The sequence below is a fragment of the Podarcis muralis genome, chromosome 13 (genome assembly GCF_964188315.1).
Source record: "Podarcis muralis chromosome 13, rPodMur119.hap1.1, whole genome shotgun sequence".
Classification (NCBI taxonomy): Eukaryota; Metazoa; Chordata; class Lepidosauria; order Squamata; family Lacertidae; genus Podarcis; species Podarcis muralis.
The window spans coordinates 982,343-1,001,301 of NC_135667.1; the positions used below are offsets into that span (position 1 = coordinate 982,343).

At 55.7% G+C, this 18,959-nt stretch overlaps 1 protein-coding gene across 3 annotated transcripts; it reads right to left on the reverse strand.

Moving 5' to 3' along the window:
- Positions 1-620: 620 nt before the first annotated feature.
- On the reverse strand, positions 621-17,357 carry NAT16 (N-acetyltransferase 16 (putative)). Of its 3 annotated transcripts, XM_028703529.2 has the most exons (5): positions 17,221-17,357; positions 11,752-11,892; positions 7,876-8,094; positions 4,685-4,909; positions 639-2,334 (listed from the first exon to the last, which is right to left on the reverse strand). In XM_028703529.2, exons 3-5 carry the CDS (start codon positions 8,062-8,064, stop codon positions 1,777-1,779), a joined length of 972 nt encoding a protein of 323 aa, XP_028559362.2. In that variant the 5' UTR covers positions 8,065-8,094; positions 11,752-11,892; positions 17,221-17,357; the 3' UTR covers positions 639-1,776. The 3 variants fall into 3 exon arrangements, with proteins under 3 accessions (XP_028559364.2, XP_028559363.2, XP_028559362.2); XM_028703530.2 differs by lacking the exon at positions 11,752-11,892 and having other exon boundaries at positions 633-2,334; positions 17,221-17,324; XM_028703531.2 differs by lacking the exons at positions 7,876-8,094; positions 11,752-11,892; positions 17,221-17,357 and adding an exon at positions 5,346-7,853 and having other exon boundaries at positions 621-2,334.
- Between the last annotated feature and the right edge of the window lie 1,602 nt (positions 17,358-18,959).

Below are 18,959 nucleotides of genomic sequence, written 5' to 3' on the forward strand. Positions count from 1 at the left end.
CAAGGCAACTCTGGAATTCTGGGTCGGGGGTTCGAGTCCCACGTTGGGCAAAAGATTCCTGCATTGTACGAGGTTGGGCTAGATGACCTTGGGGTTCCCTTTCCAGTTCTATGATTCTGTGAATGTGTGTGAGAGAGACAGTGAAAATTCCCTTCTGAAGAATCCGCTAATCATTATTTCTTATGGGGCAGAACAGCCAAGCAAAGGCGTTTAGTAGGGGCAGGTGGTTAGAGGAGGGTCTCCCACCAGGTGTGACTGGCTAGCTGATCATCATCATCATCATCATCATCATCATCTAAGCCCACCTGCAAGGCCCCCCCTCCACTGTGTCTCTACTCAAAATTTGGCATCACCTCCAGATATGTCACACACAGAGAGCAGGATCCCAGTTTCCCACAAACCAGAGGAAATGCAGGCAGGTGTGTATTTTTGATTTGGGGGGGGGGTGTTGTGTGTGTTCTGGGGTCACCCGTCGGCCCCGACCCCCAAGGGATCCGGCAGGCAGGCCGCCACGCGCAGCGCAAGAAAGCTCCCCACACATTTTGCACACCATAGATTTATAAATATATCTCCATTTACAAGAATCTAATATTGCACGTTAGTCAGTCTGAAAGCGGCGCTAGGGGGAAAGGGGTGGGGGGCTGGGGGGAGTGCAAGGCGAGATCATGGGGAGGGGGCAGGGGGGGGTCTGCCAAGCCCCGCAAGGTCCCTTCTGCAGGGGCCGGGGAGGTCGCAGTGACCTTGTTGCCTTCCGCCATCAGTCATCACATCACCGGCCTCCATCGCCACGTCAACCGTTGCCAGGCGCCGCCCCGTGCGTCAGCCTCGTTGCTAGGCTCCCTCAGCCGCTGCCATGTCAACCGTTGCAAGGGGGGGCGCCTCCTCCGTCACCATGTCAGCTGTTGCTAAGCGCCTGGCTGGGGGGGGGAGGAAGGGGGCGGACGGGGGGCTGCACAAGTGAAAGGGGCTATTGCTGTGCGACTATCGCTGCCCCCCCCCACCCGAAAACACACACTAAGGTCTGGGAGGAGCCAGTGGCTGTCTGGTGGTCCCAGGACCTCACATGGGCTTCCCTTAAAAGTGTCTGCTGCACCACAACATCCAGGAGAACCCCAGCCTGCCTTTTAAAGAAAGCCAGGTTTCTAGCCCTCATGGACCTAGAGATGAGCTTGCAGTGATGGGATCTGTTCCAGGTGGAATCTCAGCGGCTCATGATCATCAGAGCCGAGGGCTGCAAAGAGCAGATGGAATCTAGGCCAAACTCCTCTTGGTTTCCCCACAGCGCTAAGACCTGGACTGTTTGATTATTTATCTCAAAACAGAGACAGCCGCAGAGGCCCCCTGCTCTCTCTCCCACCCAGGGGTGCCTTCTGCTCGGGGTAAGGGTGGGCAAGGCTTTGCCAAGGACCAGCCAGCCGCTCCGGGGAGAACCTCCTCCAAGCCCCCCGCCCCCATTTTCTCTGCTGCTGCCCCATCCATCTCCCCGGACCGAACCACCCACATTGCTAACTGCTGCCCAGGGAAGGGAGTGAGAACTGGGGTTTCATCCTCTACGTCAGGGTTGGAGGTGGGGGGGCACTGGGTTTGGGTCGGGGTAACCAAGTATTTCCAGGATAAAATGTTAAAAGGCTCAGAAAGTGCTGCGTTGCAGGGGAGTTTGGGGGTGGAGGAGGGGGGGAGGGAGGGGAGAGGGGGGAGGAGGGGGCCCCGCCGCTCCTCCCTCTCCTCCCCACCCCTGAGCCCCCCGTCGCTGCCCCCTTGGCCTCCCCCAACCCCTCAGATGTCGGACTCCAGCAGGTACTGTTCGGTGTAGTCCTTGGCCAGCTCCAGGCCCAGGGCCGATTGGCAGAAGGTGGCCATGTCTAACCACAGGGCCGGCTCCAGGAAGAGCTGGCACATGACCTTCCCCTGCTGGGCGGCCGGCACCTGGAGGCGCAGGTGGTGGAGCAGCTGGCTCTTGACGTGCGCCAGGTCGCGCCCGAAGGCGTCGATGTTGAGGTAGAACCAGTCCTCTCCCAGCGGGATGGGGAAGGGCCGGGTGCTGAGCGTGGCCACGGTGGGGCGGGCCTTTTGGTCGACCACCCAGCAGAGGTCCTTCTTCATCAGCAGGCCCAGGTTGCCGGCGGTGGCCTTGAAGGGTTGCCAGTCTTGGATGATGGTCTGGTTGGGCAGAACCTCCCGCTTGAAGGACTCCTGCAGAACCACCTCGGGGACCTCGCTCTCCAGGAGGAGCTCGGATGGCTCTGGGCAGAAGCCGGCCTCAGCCAGCGCCAGCACCACAGCGTCAAGGCGGGAGAGGAGCTCTTGAGCATCGAAGCGCACCAGCAGGATCCCCTGGAGAGAGGAAGGAAGAGGAAGGGGAGGAAGAAGAGGAGGAGAAGGAGAAGAATTCAGAGCAGGAGAAGGAGAAGTTCCACCAGGTTGTGATGGAGGAGACGGCAGTCTCCTCACCTGGAAAGGTCCTGAGATGGAATCAGAGAGTTCTTTCTCGGGATCTGAGCACAAGCAACCCAGGACCATAGGTCAACTGAAGGCAGCTCTACCTGCAGAGACACAGCCCGCCCCACCCCACAGCTCTCTCTTTGCAGTCTCCCCACCCCACCACTTGGGACCTGACCTCAGTCCTGAAACACGCATGGGAAGAGGGGGCACGGCTGGTTTGCCCAAACCGGGTTCTTAAGCTGACAGGCTGCCACAACAAAGGGCTCTCGCGATGGAAGGCGAGATGTGCCAAATTGTGGCACCACTGAAATTTGAGAGCCCAGAGTCACCCACTTGGGATGGGGGGCAGCTGGCAGCTGCTCCCCTGAACCTATTTGACACAGGTTCAAGGACACAGAAGGCCGTCTGAGCCTCTTCAGAAAGCACCACCCCTCTCTCCACTCTGGGACGGGCCCCTGGAGTCATAGAAGTGCAGGATAGCTGTGTGGGTTAGAGCCTGGTGCCAATAATGCCAAGGCTGCGGGTTCAATCCCCATATTGGCCAGCTGCATTGCAGGGGGTTGGACTAGATGATCCTGGGGCTCCCTTCCTGTGGGATATTGAAACTGAAATACTTTACTGTCACTTGTACAACTTGTATACAGTGAGATTACACTAGGACCCCCCACTCAGCTCTCTTAGTCTTAATTCCCCTTGTTTACTGACACCAAACCCCAAAGTCCGTTGCCCTGTTGTTATCTTTTCATTCAGCAGCCTAACAGCCCACAGATAGAAGCTGTTCTTTACCCTGTTGGGGCGACTAATCCTGCTTCTATATCTTCTGCCCGAGGGCAGGAGATCAAGAAAGTGCCCTCCAGGGTGTGAATAATCATCCCTGAGAATTTTCCTCACTCTCCTGAGGCAACGATTGTCTGCTATTTCATCCAGCAGATTCACGGGACAGCCCATAATATCTCATGCTGTATTCACCACCCTCTGTAGGCACTTCCTATTAGTTGATGTCAAACCAGCGTACCACATCGTGATGCAGTATGAAAGGACACAATGCAATGCAGTCAAAACAAAGATTCAGGTTTGTTAGACGGGAACATGGTGGGCGCTGAAGCTCACAGAGTTTTCCTGTAAGTTTGGTAGAGAGGACTCTGTGCCCTGACGGGGGGGGGGGGGCATAGCCAGGTATCTCCTCCCACCTGCCTGGAAATATCCTCTTTCTTCTCTCTTTCCATCACTCTTCCCAACAAGCCAACATGTAAGAACATCTGCATGTCTGAGCTCCAAAGCTCAGACATCGCTTTAAGCTAGACTGAAGGATGTCTTGGAAACTGAATTTGCATTTTAAGCCGGCCTGAACAAAGCTGCTGTATCAGTTACTCCTCAACAAGAGGACAGTCGTACCTTGCTTCTCAAATGGAATCCATTTGAACATCTGGAAAATGTTTGAAAACCAAGGTGTGGCTTCCAATTGTCTGCAGGAGCTTCTTGCACTCCATCGGAACCCATGGAAGCCGCGTCAGACGTTCGGCTTCTAAAAAACGTTTGGAAACCGGAACACTCACTTCCAGGTTTGTGGCGTTCGGTAGCCAAAACAGATGAGTACCAAGGCGTTTGAGAACCAAGGTACGACTGTAAATGCTCTTTTTACAAGATGCGATTATTATTTTAAGGGGAGAAAAGGGACAAATACCAGGAAAAACCAGTCCGCCTTAAAGCAATCCTGGATCGCTTAAACCAAAAGCCTAAAACATGGGTAGGCAAACTAAGGCCTGGGGGCCGGATCCGGCCCAATCACCTTCTAAATCCGGCCTGCAGACGGTTTGGGAATCAGTGTGTTTTTACATGAGTAGAATGTGTCCTTTTATTTAAAATGCATCACCGGGTTATTTGTGGGGCATTTTTTTTCTTTCCAAAATATAGTCCGGCCCCCCACAAGGTCTGAGGGACGGTGGACCGGCCCCCTGCTGAAAAAGTTTGCTGACCCCTGGCCTAAAACTTGCCTCTCTAAGTTGCAAAGGGATGCTGTCTGCTGAACTCACAAGGAAGGAAGGATCTGTAATGCTCTCTCAGCATCTATTCACATCCCTACAAGTCTACGATCTCTTAATGTTGGGTCCCCCGGTTCAAGCCCTGGGAGCTCCCCTGCCAGCCAGGCTTGATCCCCAGTGTCTCTGTGCACGCGCAGAGTTCCTCCCTCCCTGTGCTCTGTCATGGGGACGGCGTACCTCTGTCCACGCGGCTCCCTCACCTGTTTCGCGATGACACGGTACTTCTTGAAGTCTTTGGGTCCCAGCTTGTCGTCCCGGGTCAAGCGCGACACCTTGACCTCGGGGTGCTTCTCCTTGACCATCTCCGAGCAGAAGCGCTGCAGGACCCCGGCCACCCCTTTCCCTCGCTCCCAGGGGGCCACGCGGAGCCCCTCCACCAAAGCCGTCTCCCCAGAGTCAATGATGTAGACCGACTGGAGCCCAATCTGGTTGTTGGGTTGGGTTGGGTTGGGTTGGGGGGGGCGGGAGGGGAGGGGGAGATATAGGGTGGGGGGAGGAGGAGGGGGAAGGGGAGAGAGCAGAGAGTTTAACCCTGAGTGCGCTGCACCAAGTCACCTACAATCTTGAAAAAATCTGTAATTGGAAAAAAATGGTGGCGTTAATTAAACAAAGTTAGGTGAGGGAGGGGGGCAGGTGGGGGCGGGCGGGTGAGGGGGGGGTTGGGTGAGGAGGGAGGCAGAGAGAGAGGTCTGGGGTGGGGGGAGACCACTGTTCAAATGCCAAGCGTTGGCATACATTTTTAAGCAATTACACGAAAAGAGAACAACAAAAAAATATATATACAGGCATATAGAGGGGTTTATATATAGATATATATTTATATATAGGGAAGATCACAGAGTAAGCTGATCATACTAGTACCATTGGACGGGGCCCTTTACGCTACGGGGGTCTCAAGAGCAGAGACACAGAAAGAGGGAGACATTTATTTTGGAAACTTGGGTCCTGAGGCCGAACTGTAAGGATTTAGGATCCGCGCTGCAGCAGCCCCTCCACGGTTCCTCCGAGGGAGCCCCCGCCACCTTCCTGGACGGGGGGCCTGATCCCCCACACACCTACGTGAATAAAATCCAGCGAAAATCATTCGGTTTTTATCCATTGCTTTTTTAAAAAAAAATATTTTAAAATATAGAGAGAAAGAGAGAAAGAGATAGGGAGGCAGAGAGAGAGAGAGAGAGAGAGAGAAAGGAAAAGTCCAGAATGAAGCTGGAAACAGAATCCCATTAAATCATCAGTAGACGGGAGAGAGAGAAAGAGAGAGAAAGAGGGTGAGGAACGCCCAGGCACCGGAACTGGAGGAATTGCAGTCAGGAGGGGTCCCCCAAAGGTCATCTAGCCCAGCCCGGGAGTCACCGTTAAGCGGCCTGCGGGTTTGGGCCGAGGGAGGGGCGATGGAAGGCGTGTCAACCTCTTTCCATCTGCAGGTGACCCCAGCAAGCGAGGGCTTTACTGCCCAACCCTTGCCTTGGAGGGATACAGCCTGCTCAGGACCTAATAATAATAATAATAATAATAATAATAATAATAATAATAATAATTGGACCATCTAACGGCCCACAGAGAGAAAGGCTATAAGCCTACAGTTCTCCCCCAAACAGTCCAGACTATGATTTTATGCAGGATGACCCGTATGTGTTTGAGATTTGCAGATTTTGGGAAACATCCCATAATTTGGGGGGGGGGTGCCCCCCACCACGCACACACACTGTCCTTACCAAATGCAATTAAGGTTAGGGGGGGGGGGTCCAATCGCATCCATCCTGTAGGATTTAGGCTCCCACTTAAATTGGCAGAATCGGCTGGTGGCAGATTTTGAATGGAGTTTTGCTCCATTTCTCAACCATCCCCCCCCTTTCCTGGAACCCACCCCCCCCCAGACGAGGAGGGGGCGAGTGCAAAAACCACGTCCAGTTGCGGTGCCGGCGTTACACACGCGTGTGCGACAGACTTACCCATAAGCTCCAGGCTCCCCCAACTTCCCCACCCCAAACCCGCCGTGTGTGAAGAGTGCGATCTGGGGGGGTGGGCCACAAAGGACCCCTTTTCTCTGCGCCCCCCCGAAGCTGGCACCAGGGGCACAGAAGTGGGAGGGGGCGCCAGGAGGTCTCGGGCTGCTCAGGACCCTGCTATGGAGCAAAGGGCACGGAAGATCGCGGGAGCAAGCGCTTCCTCGGAAGATCTGCCTGGATCGGGGCCGTGGAAATGCAGTTTGCCTCCCCCAAGCGCAAGGAGGCCAGGAGACCCCTGAGGAAGCTGGGTCAGGCCAGGGGGGGCCCGACTAGTCCAGCAGCTGGGGGCCAAACAGGTGCCCCAAAAGGAAACCCACAATCAGAATTCGAACACAGGATCCGAATGCCCTCCTGCAGATTCCAGCAGCTGGGATCCAGATGCCTAGGCGTGAATTTCTTTAGTCCTCTTTTAAAGTTGGCAGCCATAGCTTCTCTGTGCCCTGTATGAAAAACGGCTTCCTTCTCTCTGCCCTGAATCGCCAGCACCAGATCCCCTGGGTGATCACGAGTTCCTGCGTTGGGAGAGAGGGAGGAAAGCCCTTTTCGCTCCACTTTCTCCTCGCCCTGCATAATTTCACAAACTCCCTCACCTGTTCTCTAAAGTCCCAAACGCAGCAACCTTCCCCGTACAGGGGAGTCGCTCCATCTCCCTCAATTGCTTTGGCTGCTCTCTTCTGAACCTTCTCCAACTCAGCGATATCCATTTTGGGATGAGGCAACCAGAACGCCACACCGTATTATTCCAAATGCGGTTGCGCAATGGCCCTTTTCCTATTGATCCCTAGCTTGCGAGAGACACTATATCATTTGAATCGCCTCCATGGTGGTTTTGTGGTTATAGATCACCTCCCCCCCCCTTTTTTTTGCAGAATCGCAGAGTTGAGAGGGACCCCTAAAGGTCATCCAGCCCAACCCCGGCAGTGCAGGAGCTGAAGCACCTGGCCTCTCCTTAAAAACCTGCAATGAATCGTGGGAACCAAAGAATTGGAAGGGTCCCCCAAAGGTCATCTAGCTCAACCCCACCTTGCAACACAGGAGCCGCAGCTAAATTTCATTTGCAGGCTCTGAGGGTTTTTGCTTCTGCTTACTGCCGTTCCTATTCCCTTGCAGGAAAACAACAACGGTAAGGCTGGAACCGTAAGAGTTGAAAGGGGACCCCATGTGGTCATCCAGCCCAACCCACTGCGATGCAAGAATCCTGTCAGGCAGCGACTTAGTCTGAGTTGCTCCATAGCAGCACCCACCAAGACGACCCCCCCCGTCCATTTCAGCCCCCCAGGTGGCAGAGGTCCTCTCCCCCCAGCCTCCCAGGGAGCACCGTGGGAGCCCTGGGAGGGGGGAGAGGATGCATCTGGCCGGCCCGGCCCCCCCACCGCTCTCACCACAGCTCCGTTCTTCTTGGCCAGCACGACGGTGCGGTTGGGCTCGCGGATCCAGGCATGGTAGCGACTTGGGAGGTAGTCCAGCCCCCCGTAGATGCCCTTCGACATGGCCAGGATCTCCTCGAACTCCTTCTCGGTGGCCACCACAAACTCCAGCTGCGAGTCGGCACTGGGGCTCTCCAGCTTCATGTCTACACGCGAGGCTACAGACTTGTGCGGCTGCAGGGAGATAAACCTCCATGAAAACCACCCTGGGGGGGTCTCTGCGCTGGCCGGGGGTCCCCAAGCGCCAGGGGCCTCTGAAAACAAGCCGGTTAGACAGACACAGAAGGGCAAGGAAGGGGGGGCACCCCAGGCGCTTTGCTGCCTGGGGAGGGAGGGGGAGACGTGCCCCCCACCCACCGCAACCCACAGGTCCCAAATCCAAAAGGGGACCGGCCTGGCAGTGGCCTGGAGGGGGTTGGGATGGATGACCCTCGGGTCCCTTCCGCCTCCACAGTTCTGAGATCCCTGCTGGATCAGGCGAAGGGCCCATCTAGAATTGGAGAGTCGGAAGGGACCCCGAGGGTCATCTAGCGCAACCCCCTGCGAGGCAGGAATTGTCCAGCCTCCTCTTCTCTCGGGTGCCTGTTCTGGGATCCGAGTGCGAGAGCTGAGCTCGCCCCTCTCCAGAGACTGGCATTTGCTGCCTCCGACTGTGGAGGGAGACCGCTGAGCCCACGATGGGCTTCTTCTCCTCCTCTATGAATTTGTCTGATCCTCTTTCCAAGTTGGTGGCTCTTGTGGGAGGGAGTTCCATAGTCAAATTAGTGCTGCGTGAGGAATCTTCCTGATATCTGCCCCCTTGGGAGATCAAGCGGGGGGAATGTGGGGCAGGCCATGTTTAGCACTGCACCCATCCCAGGCTCTGGGCTTCTGTCCCCCATTGCCTGGGGTTGGTCAGTGGGTCAGTCTGTCTGTCTGTCTGTCTCTCTCACACACAGCAAAAATATTTCTTGTGCACAGGGCTTTTGGAGGTGATGGGGAGGGTTAGCTTCTAGACTGTTTCCTCCCCATCCACCCAAAAAAATCTTGTTTTCTCTGCCCTGCTTACAGTTCCTCTCTGTGGCTCTTCTCTTATTTCTACCTGGTTGTTTTGAGACGTGTCCCCCCCCCCCCACAGAGCCACACCTTAAGATGCCATTCCGGACCGGAATGTTTTTTAGGGTGCATACAAAATACAAACAAGCAGACGTCTTATTATGGGCTGCCTTTGTTCCTTAAGGCCGGTGTGTCAAAGCCAAACCCTTCGCTGTTGCCGCTTCATCCAAATCGTGTTTGCAGGAAAAACAAACGTTTCAAGGCAAAAGGAAAAAGTAAAAGGAAAGGGGGGGTGGGGAGTGTGTTTTTCCGAAAGGTGAGGTCAGCAAAGGTAAGGTCTCTTCACGGAGGTATAATGTTCATCCATTGACACCCACCCACTCCAGAAACTGGGATTACTGGGGAAACTAAGATGGGACATCACGTGTTTCTGACTTTCCAACTCTGTGCAGAATAAGGAGACTCAAACCGTGTGAAGAGGACTCAGCTGGGATATGGAGATGTGCTCTTCCGGGTCCTTCTCACCCGCCCCACAAACTCTCCCTGCCAATTGTCCCATCAGGTGAAAAATCCAGGTAACCCTGGAAGCACCGCCAGGGCAACAAGGTCCATTTTACCTGAAGTGTCACAACAGAAAACCCTCCCCTCCCCAAATCAGGTGTGCTGAGCCTGTGTCCCACATGGAGCCACCCCCCATAACCTGGGGGCCACTCTCCTGATCTAACCAGTGCAGAACTAGCCTCTCTGTGTCCCTGCAAGCTTCCCACCCCCAGGGAGAGGCAGGGAAGGGTACCTTCAGAAGGAGGTCAGCACAACCTGTTGGATCAGGCCCAAAGCGGCTCATCTAGTCCGGCATCCTGCCCTCACAGGGGACAACTCAGTGCCTCAACTGGGAAACCCCCAAGCCAGGACCCGAGTGCAAGAGCCGCACTCTCCGCCCCTCCCAAGGTGGTTTTCAGCCACTGGTATTCAGAATCATTTACCACCTCCGACTGTGGAGAGAGGAAACAGACCTTTCCTCCTCCGTAAATTTGCTTCCTCCTCTTTTGCAGCCATCCAAGTTGGTGGTGCCCATTGCCTCTTGTGGCAGGGAGTTCCGCAGTTGCGTGGAGAAGGGCTTGCTTTTCTCTGTCCTGAATCATCCAACATTGGACGTCCACAATAATAATTTATTATTTATACCCCGCCCATCTGACTGGGTTTCCCAGGCCACTCTGGGCGGCTTCCAACAAAACACTAAAATACAGTAACCTATTAAACATTAAAAGCTTCCCTAAACAGGGCTGCCTTCAGATGTCTTCTAAAAGTCTGGTAGTTGTTGTTCTCTTTGACATCTGGTGGGAGGGCGTTCCACAGGGCGGGAGCCACCACGGAGAAGGCCCTCTGCCTGGTTCCCTGTAACTTGGCTTCTCGCAGGGAGGGAACTGCCAGAAGGCCCTCGGAGCTGGACCTCAGTGTCTGGGCAGAACGATGGAGGTGGAGATGCTCCTTCAGGTATCCTGGGCCTTTGAGGCCATTTAGGGCTTTCAAGGTCAGCACCAACCCTTTGAATTATGCTCAGAAACTTACTGGGAGCCACAAGTTCTAAATGACAACACTTTCTCTTCCGTTGGCCTGTCAGCTATGCCGAAATATAGTTCGGCTACGTGCTGCCTGAACCTTTTCCCTGCCCTGAATCTTCTAATGTTCTCACACACCGGCTGGTTAAGTGGGCAGCTGTAACTGCAGCCAGAACAGAGGAAGCGAGAATGTCGTAATCTGAAGGGTTCTGTGTTATCTGAAAGGGGGCGAAGGCTGCAGAGCCCAGAGGTGGGTGGGCAGAGTGAGTTTTCGGACTGTCCTGAGTGGGTGTGGGAAGGAGAAAAGGCCCAGCTTGTTGATTTAGGCAGCCTTCCCCCTTGTTTTGGGAGTTGAAGGAATGGACCCAGCCCTTGTTCCACCACAAAATGAGCATCTATCCACGGGGAAAAAATCGGGGGAGCCTTTTCTCATCCAGGAAAGGACTAGCCTGGCCTGCACCCCAATTTTCCGGTGGAAGCAGTATTAAGGAAACAAACACCTCCTTTCCTATCGTGTCCCAGCCACAGCCCAACCCCCCTTGCTTAACTCCAGTGGGTTTACTCAGAAGTAGGTGCGTTGTCAGCTGCAGCTTAGGAACTTGCTCCCCCAACCCCACCCCGCATTTGCCAAGCGTGGGAACTTAAGAGAAATTGAAAAATGCCTTCAGAGACCTCCAGCCCCCCATCAAAGAAGGGGGTGCCAACTATAGGGCACCCACAAAACTTTGGTGCCACCCAAAGCCGGGTTCTGAGGCTGCGGGGCATATGACATCATGACCCCCATAACCTGGGGGCCAAGTCGGAGCTCCTGCACTTAGGCGAGGGTCCCCCACCCCATTTATTCCAGACAGTACCTGAGTCCTATCAAACCACCCATTTTGCTGCTGGCACCTCAAAAATGAAGGTGCCCAATGGGCCAAATCCATGATAACTGTCGGGGGGTGGTTCCATTCCATGTTGTGCATTAAGAAAGCGGGGAAATGCCCCCCCCCCCCACAGGGGAGACTCTTCTTCAAGGCACAACAAGTTACAATCCTGACTCTTGTGGAAAAAAGCCCCATTGATGTGGCCCTAGTGCTGCTCACTTTTCCTCCCCCAAATCCAGAACTGCCCCCCCTGCCCTTCCCCCCAGCCCCCCCCCCGAGTCAGCCGCTGTGCCTTGAACCCCCTGTTCCCACCGCCGCTACAGGCACTTGTGAGAAGTTCGACACCAGATGGAAAGAAAAACAATGGAAACCTCTGCTTTACGGGTCGTTGTTACTTGGCTGATCTGCTCCCAGGGACGCTCTCACTGGTGGGGAACTGGTGGTACTGGTTGTACTGGTGGTGGTGGCGGTGCTGCTCCTGGCTCTGGCAGCCTCTGGCCTCAACCCAGGCGCTTTGGAGACAAAATCAGGACAATGAGGGAAGGGATTTTGATTCAGTCTGCCTTGGGGTGAGCGGGATGGGGAGCAACCAGTGCTCCCAGCTGACTTTAAAAACACAAAAAAGGTCTATGCTTCCATAAGACCAATCTCTCTCTCTCTCTCTCTCTCTCTCTCTCTCTCTCTCTCTCACACACACACACACACACACACACACACACACTTTCACCACTCTGCTATGGGATGATGCCTTGGGGGCATGTAAGCTCCCCACTCCCCTCATATAGTTGATTGTACAGTTGGGACCCCCCAAGGGTCATCTAGTCCAACCCCCCAATGCAGAAATCCTCCCCAAAGAATCCTTCCCAGGTGGCTGAGCAGCCTCGCACCCAGATTTTTACCGTAACACCGTCCAATCTCTGCTTAAAACCCCCCAAGGATGGAGCATCCACCACCTTCCAAGGGAGACCGTTCCACTGTCAAAACGGCTCTTAATGTCTTCCAAGTTCTTCCAGATGTTGAGTCAGAATCGCCTTTCTTGTAACACTGAAGCCGTAGGTTTGAGTCCTACAGGCCAGAGCAGGAGAAAGCAAGCTGGCTCCTTTTTCCATGTGCCATCCCTTCAGATGACCTCTCTGTGGGAATGTTCAGGGATGCAGGAGAGGATATATTGTCTGATTATAGCCTTTCCAACTTGTGTTAACAAGTTCGCAATTTAGCAGAGTAACATTCCCCCTTTTAAACTCACAGCGGATGCGTTTGCTCAGGCTCGCTAAAGCCTCTCTAATAACTGTTCTGGTATTTCCCCCTTATTCCCTCATAAAAGATAAGACACGACACAGTCTTCTATAAAAGTATAAAAAGAGTTTACTCACTCACATTCTGTTCACAATCGGATCCCAGAAGGCAGACTTAGCTTAGAAAAGCAACATGCACATGGAAACTATCTCATAAGGAGACAGTCCCTTTGTCCTCTCTTGGAAGCCAAGAGAGCATCTTTGGCTGAGCAGATGTTGCTTCTTGGATACATGTATGGCTACCCTGCCCTGTGCTTTTGTCGTTACCTGCACAGGTGAGGCCATGGCCACCTTTAGTCACATGCAGAGGAAGTCTGTCCCAGTCCAGAAGGAAACAGGAAGTTTACCTGCTGCCTGGACAAACATTCCTCCCCATGTGTAAACATGTTCACTCTAGGAACGTAGTACTTGACTGCTCTTGTGTTTCACATCCCACACTCTCCATCTTGTCTTCTCCAAGTTAAACATCCCCAGCTCCTTCAACCATTCCTCACAAAGCTTGGTTTCCAGGCCTTTCGTCATCTTGCTTGTCCTTTTCTGCGCTCCTTCCAGCTTGTCAACATCCTTCAACTGGGGTGTCCAGAACTGGACACAGGACTCCAGGTGGGGTCTGACCGAGGCAGAAGAGAGCAGTACTATGACTTCCCTTACTGACGGACACCATCCTCTCTCTGCCAGAGGAGCTCAGAGAATCTCCCACGCCTGAAGAGGAACGGTTGAGGGAGTTGGGTCTGTTTAGGCTGGAGAAGAGAAGACTAAGAGATGATATGAGAGCCATCCTCAATCATCTGAAGGACTTTCTCGTGGAAGATGGAGCAAGCTTGTTTGCTGCTGCTTCAGGAACCCCCGAACCAAGGGGTTCAAACTATAAGAAGGCAGATTCCGACTAAACATCAGGAAGAACTTTCTGATGGTAAGAACCACCCAACAATCAAATGGACTTCCTTGGAAGATGGTGGACTCTCCTTCCTTGGAGGTTTGGAAGCAGAGAGGTTGGGGGGGCACCTGTCATAGACCCTTCCAGCTTTACAATTAGTCATTCTAATAAGAACTGCAGCTTCGCTGTCTCCTCAGATTGTGACCTCTGGGGCTGGCAGGGGGTGGTGGTGAGTGAAGGGGTCACGGAGGAAGACACCAGGACCTCAGCAAGCAGAAGAGTGGCTGATTTTGTGGGGTTGTGGCAGGACAGACACACACCCTGTGACCACAAGGGACACTGGAAACCCAAGCTCAGCCTTGGTTTGCAGGACCTGAGCTCCGGAAGCCCTTGACCCAGGTAAGGACTCGCACCTGAGACGCCGGGATCGCGTTTCCTCAGCAACTGGTCATGAATATTCCATGCTGCGGAACTGGAGGCCTCTTCAGCCGGGAGATGAAAGAGGCCCCGGGAGAAACGAGGCCTGGAATATAAAACCAGGCGGAAAGACTCGAAAGACCGATATTTTCCATCTCCCTGCAGGTGGGTCAGAGGGATCCGTTTGCTCCCGCGGCAGGAGGGGCTTCACGTGAGGGAGATCTCAGGTTCTTCTCTCCCCCCCCCCCCCCATGCTCTCATCTCCAACACCACCAGCCAAAGAACCGCGTTCATTGCCAGGTCTTGGCCTTGGAAGGAATCATGTGACACACGGCAAGAAGGAAGGATTTCTGCTCACCTGCAAAGGGCACACAAAGGAGGTGCCTCTCTGCAATTCTGGGCATCAGGGGCAAAGCTGTCTGCTTTGGGAATGGGCTACTTATAGGGGCACTTGCACCCATGCAAGCCTGCCCTCACCGCACCCCTGGAGAGCTGCATCACAGGCCTCCTTAAGTGCCCCCCGCCAGTGAAGGAGATTCAGCAGACAGGCCAGCCACACAGCAGGGCCTTCTCAGCAATGGCCCCACAGTGACTAATAATAAGCTAAGCAAACGAATTCAGTTCCTGAGGAGGGGCCTGTCTGCCTCTTCTCCCCTGAGCCCCACGGGGACACCTCCACTGCCAGACTCTGAGGTCCACAGAGGCTCCTTTGCGCTGATAAGATCGAGAGAGCGCAGAGAGTGGCATCTCCACAGCTGGGAACCCCTTTCCCCCTAAGGAGACAACAGCTGCCAAAGGTGGAGCTGGCCTTTTAACTGCCAGGAGGCAGTCAATGAATGTCCAGGCCTCTTATGAAACTCTGCCAGTCTCTCTGCAGAATCTTCTGAGGGCAACTTGGCTCTTTGCCCTCTGCTGGTGGTCCTGAACCCACACAGAGACCTCCCCCTTTGTTGCTGACCCTGGCCTGGCCTGAGGCATCACCCCCTCCTCAGTGGCACAAGACTGGGGCTTGGATTTTGACCATTGTCGACAGCTGGCACCCGTCTGTCTGGAGAGACAATGGAGTGTGCCTCCAGGGGTGAAGTCAAATGGCTGCATTAGCAGCCCCGAAACGACCTCTCTGGGGCAAAACGTGTGGGGGTCCTGGGCTGCCCAGATGACAAGCCCCCCCCCCTCTCAGCCTCACTGGTGTGGTCCAAAGGAAAGCAGACCAAGACATTGGGCACCGATTTGGCCGCAGGAGCTGCTAGGAGGCGAAGAAGGAACATTCCAACCATCACTGTGGATTTGTCCAGGGTTTACTCCCGAGTAGTTTCTTCTCCTGAAGATATCCCACAAGGCAGCGGAGGCTGAGGATCAGAGTTTTCCTCCTAGGATCAGGGCCACTGGCCCCTCACTTCCCTCTACAGCAGATCCAGAAACCACCTTCTTGACCGCTGGACCCCGTCTTGGTCTCATGGACCGAAGGTGGACAAACTACCCCCAGAATGATGTCCCACAGCAGAGGCCTTTCCTCTGGCCGAACACCCCACACGCCCCACTTTGATTATATGTGTGCACACACAGCTATAGACCCACTTTGTGGCACTCTGTCCTCAAAAGGCGTCCAGGAGATCCGCTTTCCATGAACAAATAAATAAATAGAGCTTCGCCGCTGGACTGGCCCAAGGGCTCCCGTCTGGCCCAGCAGCATCCTGCCCTCAGGATGGCCAACTCCCCGCCCCCTCGGGCGCTCTCCCCCCACCCCTTGCGACTCCTAGAAACTGCCCTCGCCCAGAGACTTTCGCTGCGTTATCGGATTCCGGCAACAGAGAGAGAAGCAGGAGACACGCCGCCTCTTCCCTGAATTTGCCTGGTCCTCTTTCGCAGCCGGCGGGGGCGCTTCCTGCCGGAGGGAGTTCCGCAGTTTATCTGAAGAAGAGCTGCCGCCTTTCGTGCGCCCTGGCTATCGGGTGACCCTGTGGGGTTACGCTGCGATGGGTCAGAGATATGTGTGGGGAGGACGTGGGGAGAGGGGAAGCTGCGCCCCCCATACCCTTGGCGTGACCTCTGGCGCCGCGCTCCCCAACCCCGCACAATCCATCCCCATCGATCTTCACGGGGATTCATCAGGAATTGCCAAGACTGACGGGAATGGAAATTAACCAGGGGGGCCAATTAAAACGATCACCTCACCAGACTCCGCCCCCGCCCCCGATTCCCCAGCATTGAACCAGTTCCATATAAAGCAGATGGTGCTGGAAGGGGGGGGGGGCGCGCGGGGAGGGAGCAAGGAGCTTTGCAGCAACGCAGAGAGATCCTCATCGCCCTCCCCACCCCCCAAAGATCTGACGTGGGGTGGGGGGGGTAGCAATGAGGCCCTGCTCCTCCTCCTCCTCCTCCTTCATCTTTCCTGGCCACCCTCCCTCCATCTCCCATCCCTCCCTCCCTCGCCCCCCCTCTGGGCTCCATCTGTGCCGATGACGCCCCCCCCCCTTCCCCGTCACATGCCCAGCCCTATAAATAGCAGGCACGAAGAAAGGAAATGTAACACCAGCCCTCCCCTGGAAGTGGGGCGGGAGGGTGGGGGGGGGAGAGAAAGCGGAGCGGGTGGGGGGCACCTGAGAATTCAATGGGGATCCACGCCGACGCCGCCAAGCATCCCTGGGCGAGCCGGCTGTTCGCCGCCTCCCCCCACCCCCCACAGGACGAACCACAGGCCCCCTCCCCAGGCAAAGCCACAGGCCCCCTGCGGGGAGGGGCTTCTCTCTGAGGAGATGGGAGGCGGTGGCCGGAAATGGACCCCCTCTTATCTCGGACCATTCCCGGGAGGGGCATTAATTGGCAGAAGGGGAGGAGAGGGCATAGCCAGGAGCGGCTCCCCAAGAGATTTTGCAGTGGGGAAGTGATGGGGGCGTCTGACGCGTCTCCCTCCCAGCTCACTTCGACCGGGGGGGGGGGGGACTCCCATCGGCAGCCGGGAAGAAGACAATGCCGGGAGGGTCCTGCAAGACTGGGGGTGGGGGAGAGAAATATGGAAGGAAGTCCTCGCTCAACCCCCCCCCTCCCTCTCAAAGATCAGGGCGGCTCCCGGGCCCCCTCCCATCTATTCTCCCCAGGCGACCCCTTTCGCGCACCTTCCTCCCTGAGACCGATCTCCGTAAAAATGGGTGGCCCCATAGAAACTCATTCCCCCTCCCGGAATGAAAAAGGACGCAGAGATTCTGGGCTGGTGGAGGTGAGCTGCGCCCCCCCAACCCAATCCGCAGTACCTGCTGCGCGCAAGGAGAGAAGGAGAGCCGGGCGGACGCCGGGAGCCGAGGCTGGGTCGGTGGGTCTTCCTCCTCCTCCTCCTCTTCTTCCTCGGTCCCCTTTCGCCCAGGCTGCGCGCGGAGAGCCCTCCTCCGCCTCCCCCTATAAAGATGGAGAGAAGCCCCGCCCACCGCCGGGAAGCCCCGCCCTCTCCTGGCCTCCGGGGCGGCGGGGGGTTCATCTCTCCGGCGCGGTGGGGGGGGGCTCTCTCCCTCCTCTCCCGACGTCAGAGACGAGGATGGAGGAGGCGAAAGGGGGGAGAGAGGGCATTTGGGGACAAGGGCGCAGGGCGGGGGGAGGACCCAGAAAGGAGACGGTGCTCACGACCCTCTTTGCCCCCATGCTCCCGCGCAGGCTTCGCTGGAAGGACGGCGCCCCCACCCCACCCGAATTAGCGCCGGAGACAGAAGACCCCCCCCATGGCACCTGTTATGCGCCCCCCCTCCAGAGCGCACCTGGCAGGTCGCGCAAGAGAGGAGTCCCCCAACAGCAACAAGCAGGCGCGCAGCCAGGCTCACGAGCCGCGACGGAATCGCGGGACTGTCGAGTTGGAAGGGACCCCCAGGGGTCATCCAGACCAACCCGCTGCAATGCAGGAGGGAGAGGAAGCCTTTGACATCCCTTTTAAATGATGGGGAGGGGTTTTGAAGGGGGGGTATTGCATTTTGTGTGGGTTTTTCATCTCGCATTCTTATGTTGTAAACCGCCCTGAGATCTGCGGAGGGAGGGCGGTATACAAATTGAATAAATTAAATTTTTCAAACCGTTAGCCTTAGAAAAACTCGCGGGAGGTGCAGGACTCGAAACCCGCAGATCCGAAGGGAGCCCAGCGCCCTCCTAGGTGACTTGTAAGTTCACACACACACGCGCGCGCGCACGCGCGTTTCTGCACGCGCACCCTCTCTTGCAAGACCTGCGCTGCCTCTGGGTCAGGCCAGGACTGGCGCGGTGCGGTGGCCGAAGGCATCATCCCCAAGCACTCCCGCTAGCAACTTCCAGGCCAGCCTCCAGGGGCGCCCCTTTCCCCACTACCCCACGATCCCAAGTGGGGCAGCATGGAGGTGGGCCCTTCTCCAGCCAGCACCACACGGGACCCCCGGGTGACGGGATTCCTAGACCTCCTTTCTGCTTCCTCTTCCACTCCTCTGCCCTCCGCTTCTGCCTTTCCTCATCTGCTTGAGCCTGATTCCGCCCGCACCTGGCGTATCATTCCTCTACGGGCTCTTCTTTCCTCTCTTTTTTCCTGCTCTTCCTTCCTCGCTCGGTGACTTTGGCCCTTTGTCGTGCCGGCCGTGTGCTCTTCCTCCCTCCCTCCCTCCCTCCCTCCCTCCCTCCCTCCCTCCCTCCCTCCCTTTCCTTCCTTCCTTCCTTCCTTCACTTCCTTTCCTTTCCTCCCTCCCTCCCTCCCTCCCTTCCTTTCCTTCCTTCCTTCCTTTCCTTCCTTCCTTCCTTTACTTCCTTTCCTTTCCTTCCTTCCTTCCTTCCTTCCTTCCTTCCTTTACTTCCTTCCTTTACTTACTTCCTTCCCTTCCTTCCTTCCTCCCTCCCTTCCTTCCTTCCTTCCTTCCTTCCTTCCTTCCTTTCTTCCTTCCTTCCTTCCTTCCTTTCTCTCTTTCTTTCTTCCTTTCCTTCCTTCCTTCCTTTACTTCCCTTCCTTCCTTTCTTTCTTCCTTCCTTCCTTTCTTTCTTTCTTCCTTTC

Bases quoted from the DNA above. Each gene is read 5' to 3' on its own strand.
- NAT16 (XM_028703530.2), bottom strand. From the start codon at position 8,064: ATGAAGCTGGAGAGCCCCAGTGCCGACTCGCAGCTGGAGTTTGTGGTG. The intron at 4,910-7,875 runs GTGAGAGCGGTG...CCCAACAACCAG, and splicing joins CCAAGAAGAACGGAGCTGTG to ATTGGGCTCCAGTCGGTCTA. The intron at 2,335-4,684 runs GTGAGGGAGCCG...TCCTCTCTCCAG, and splicing joins ACCGTGTCATCGCGAAACAG to GGGATCCTGCTGGTGCGCTT.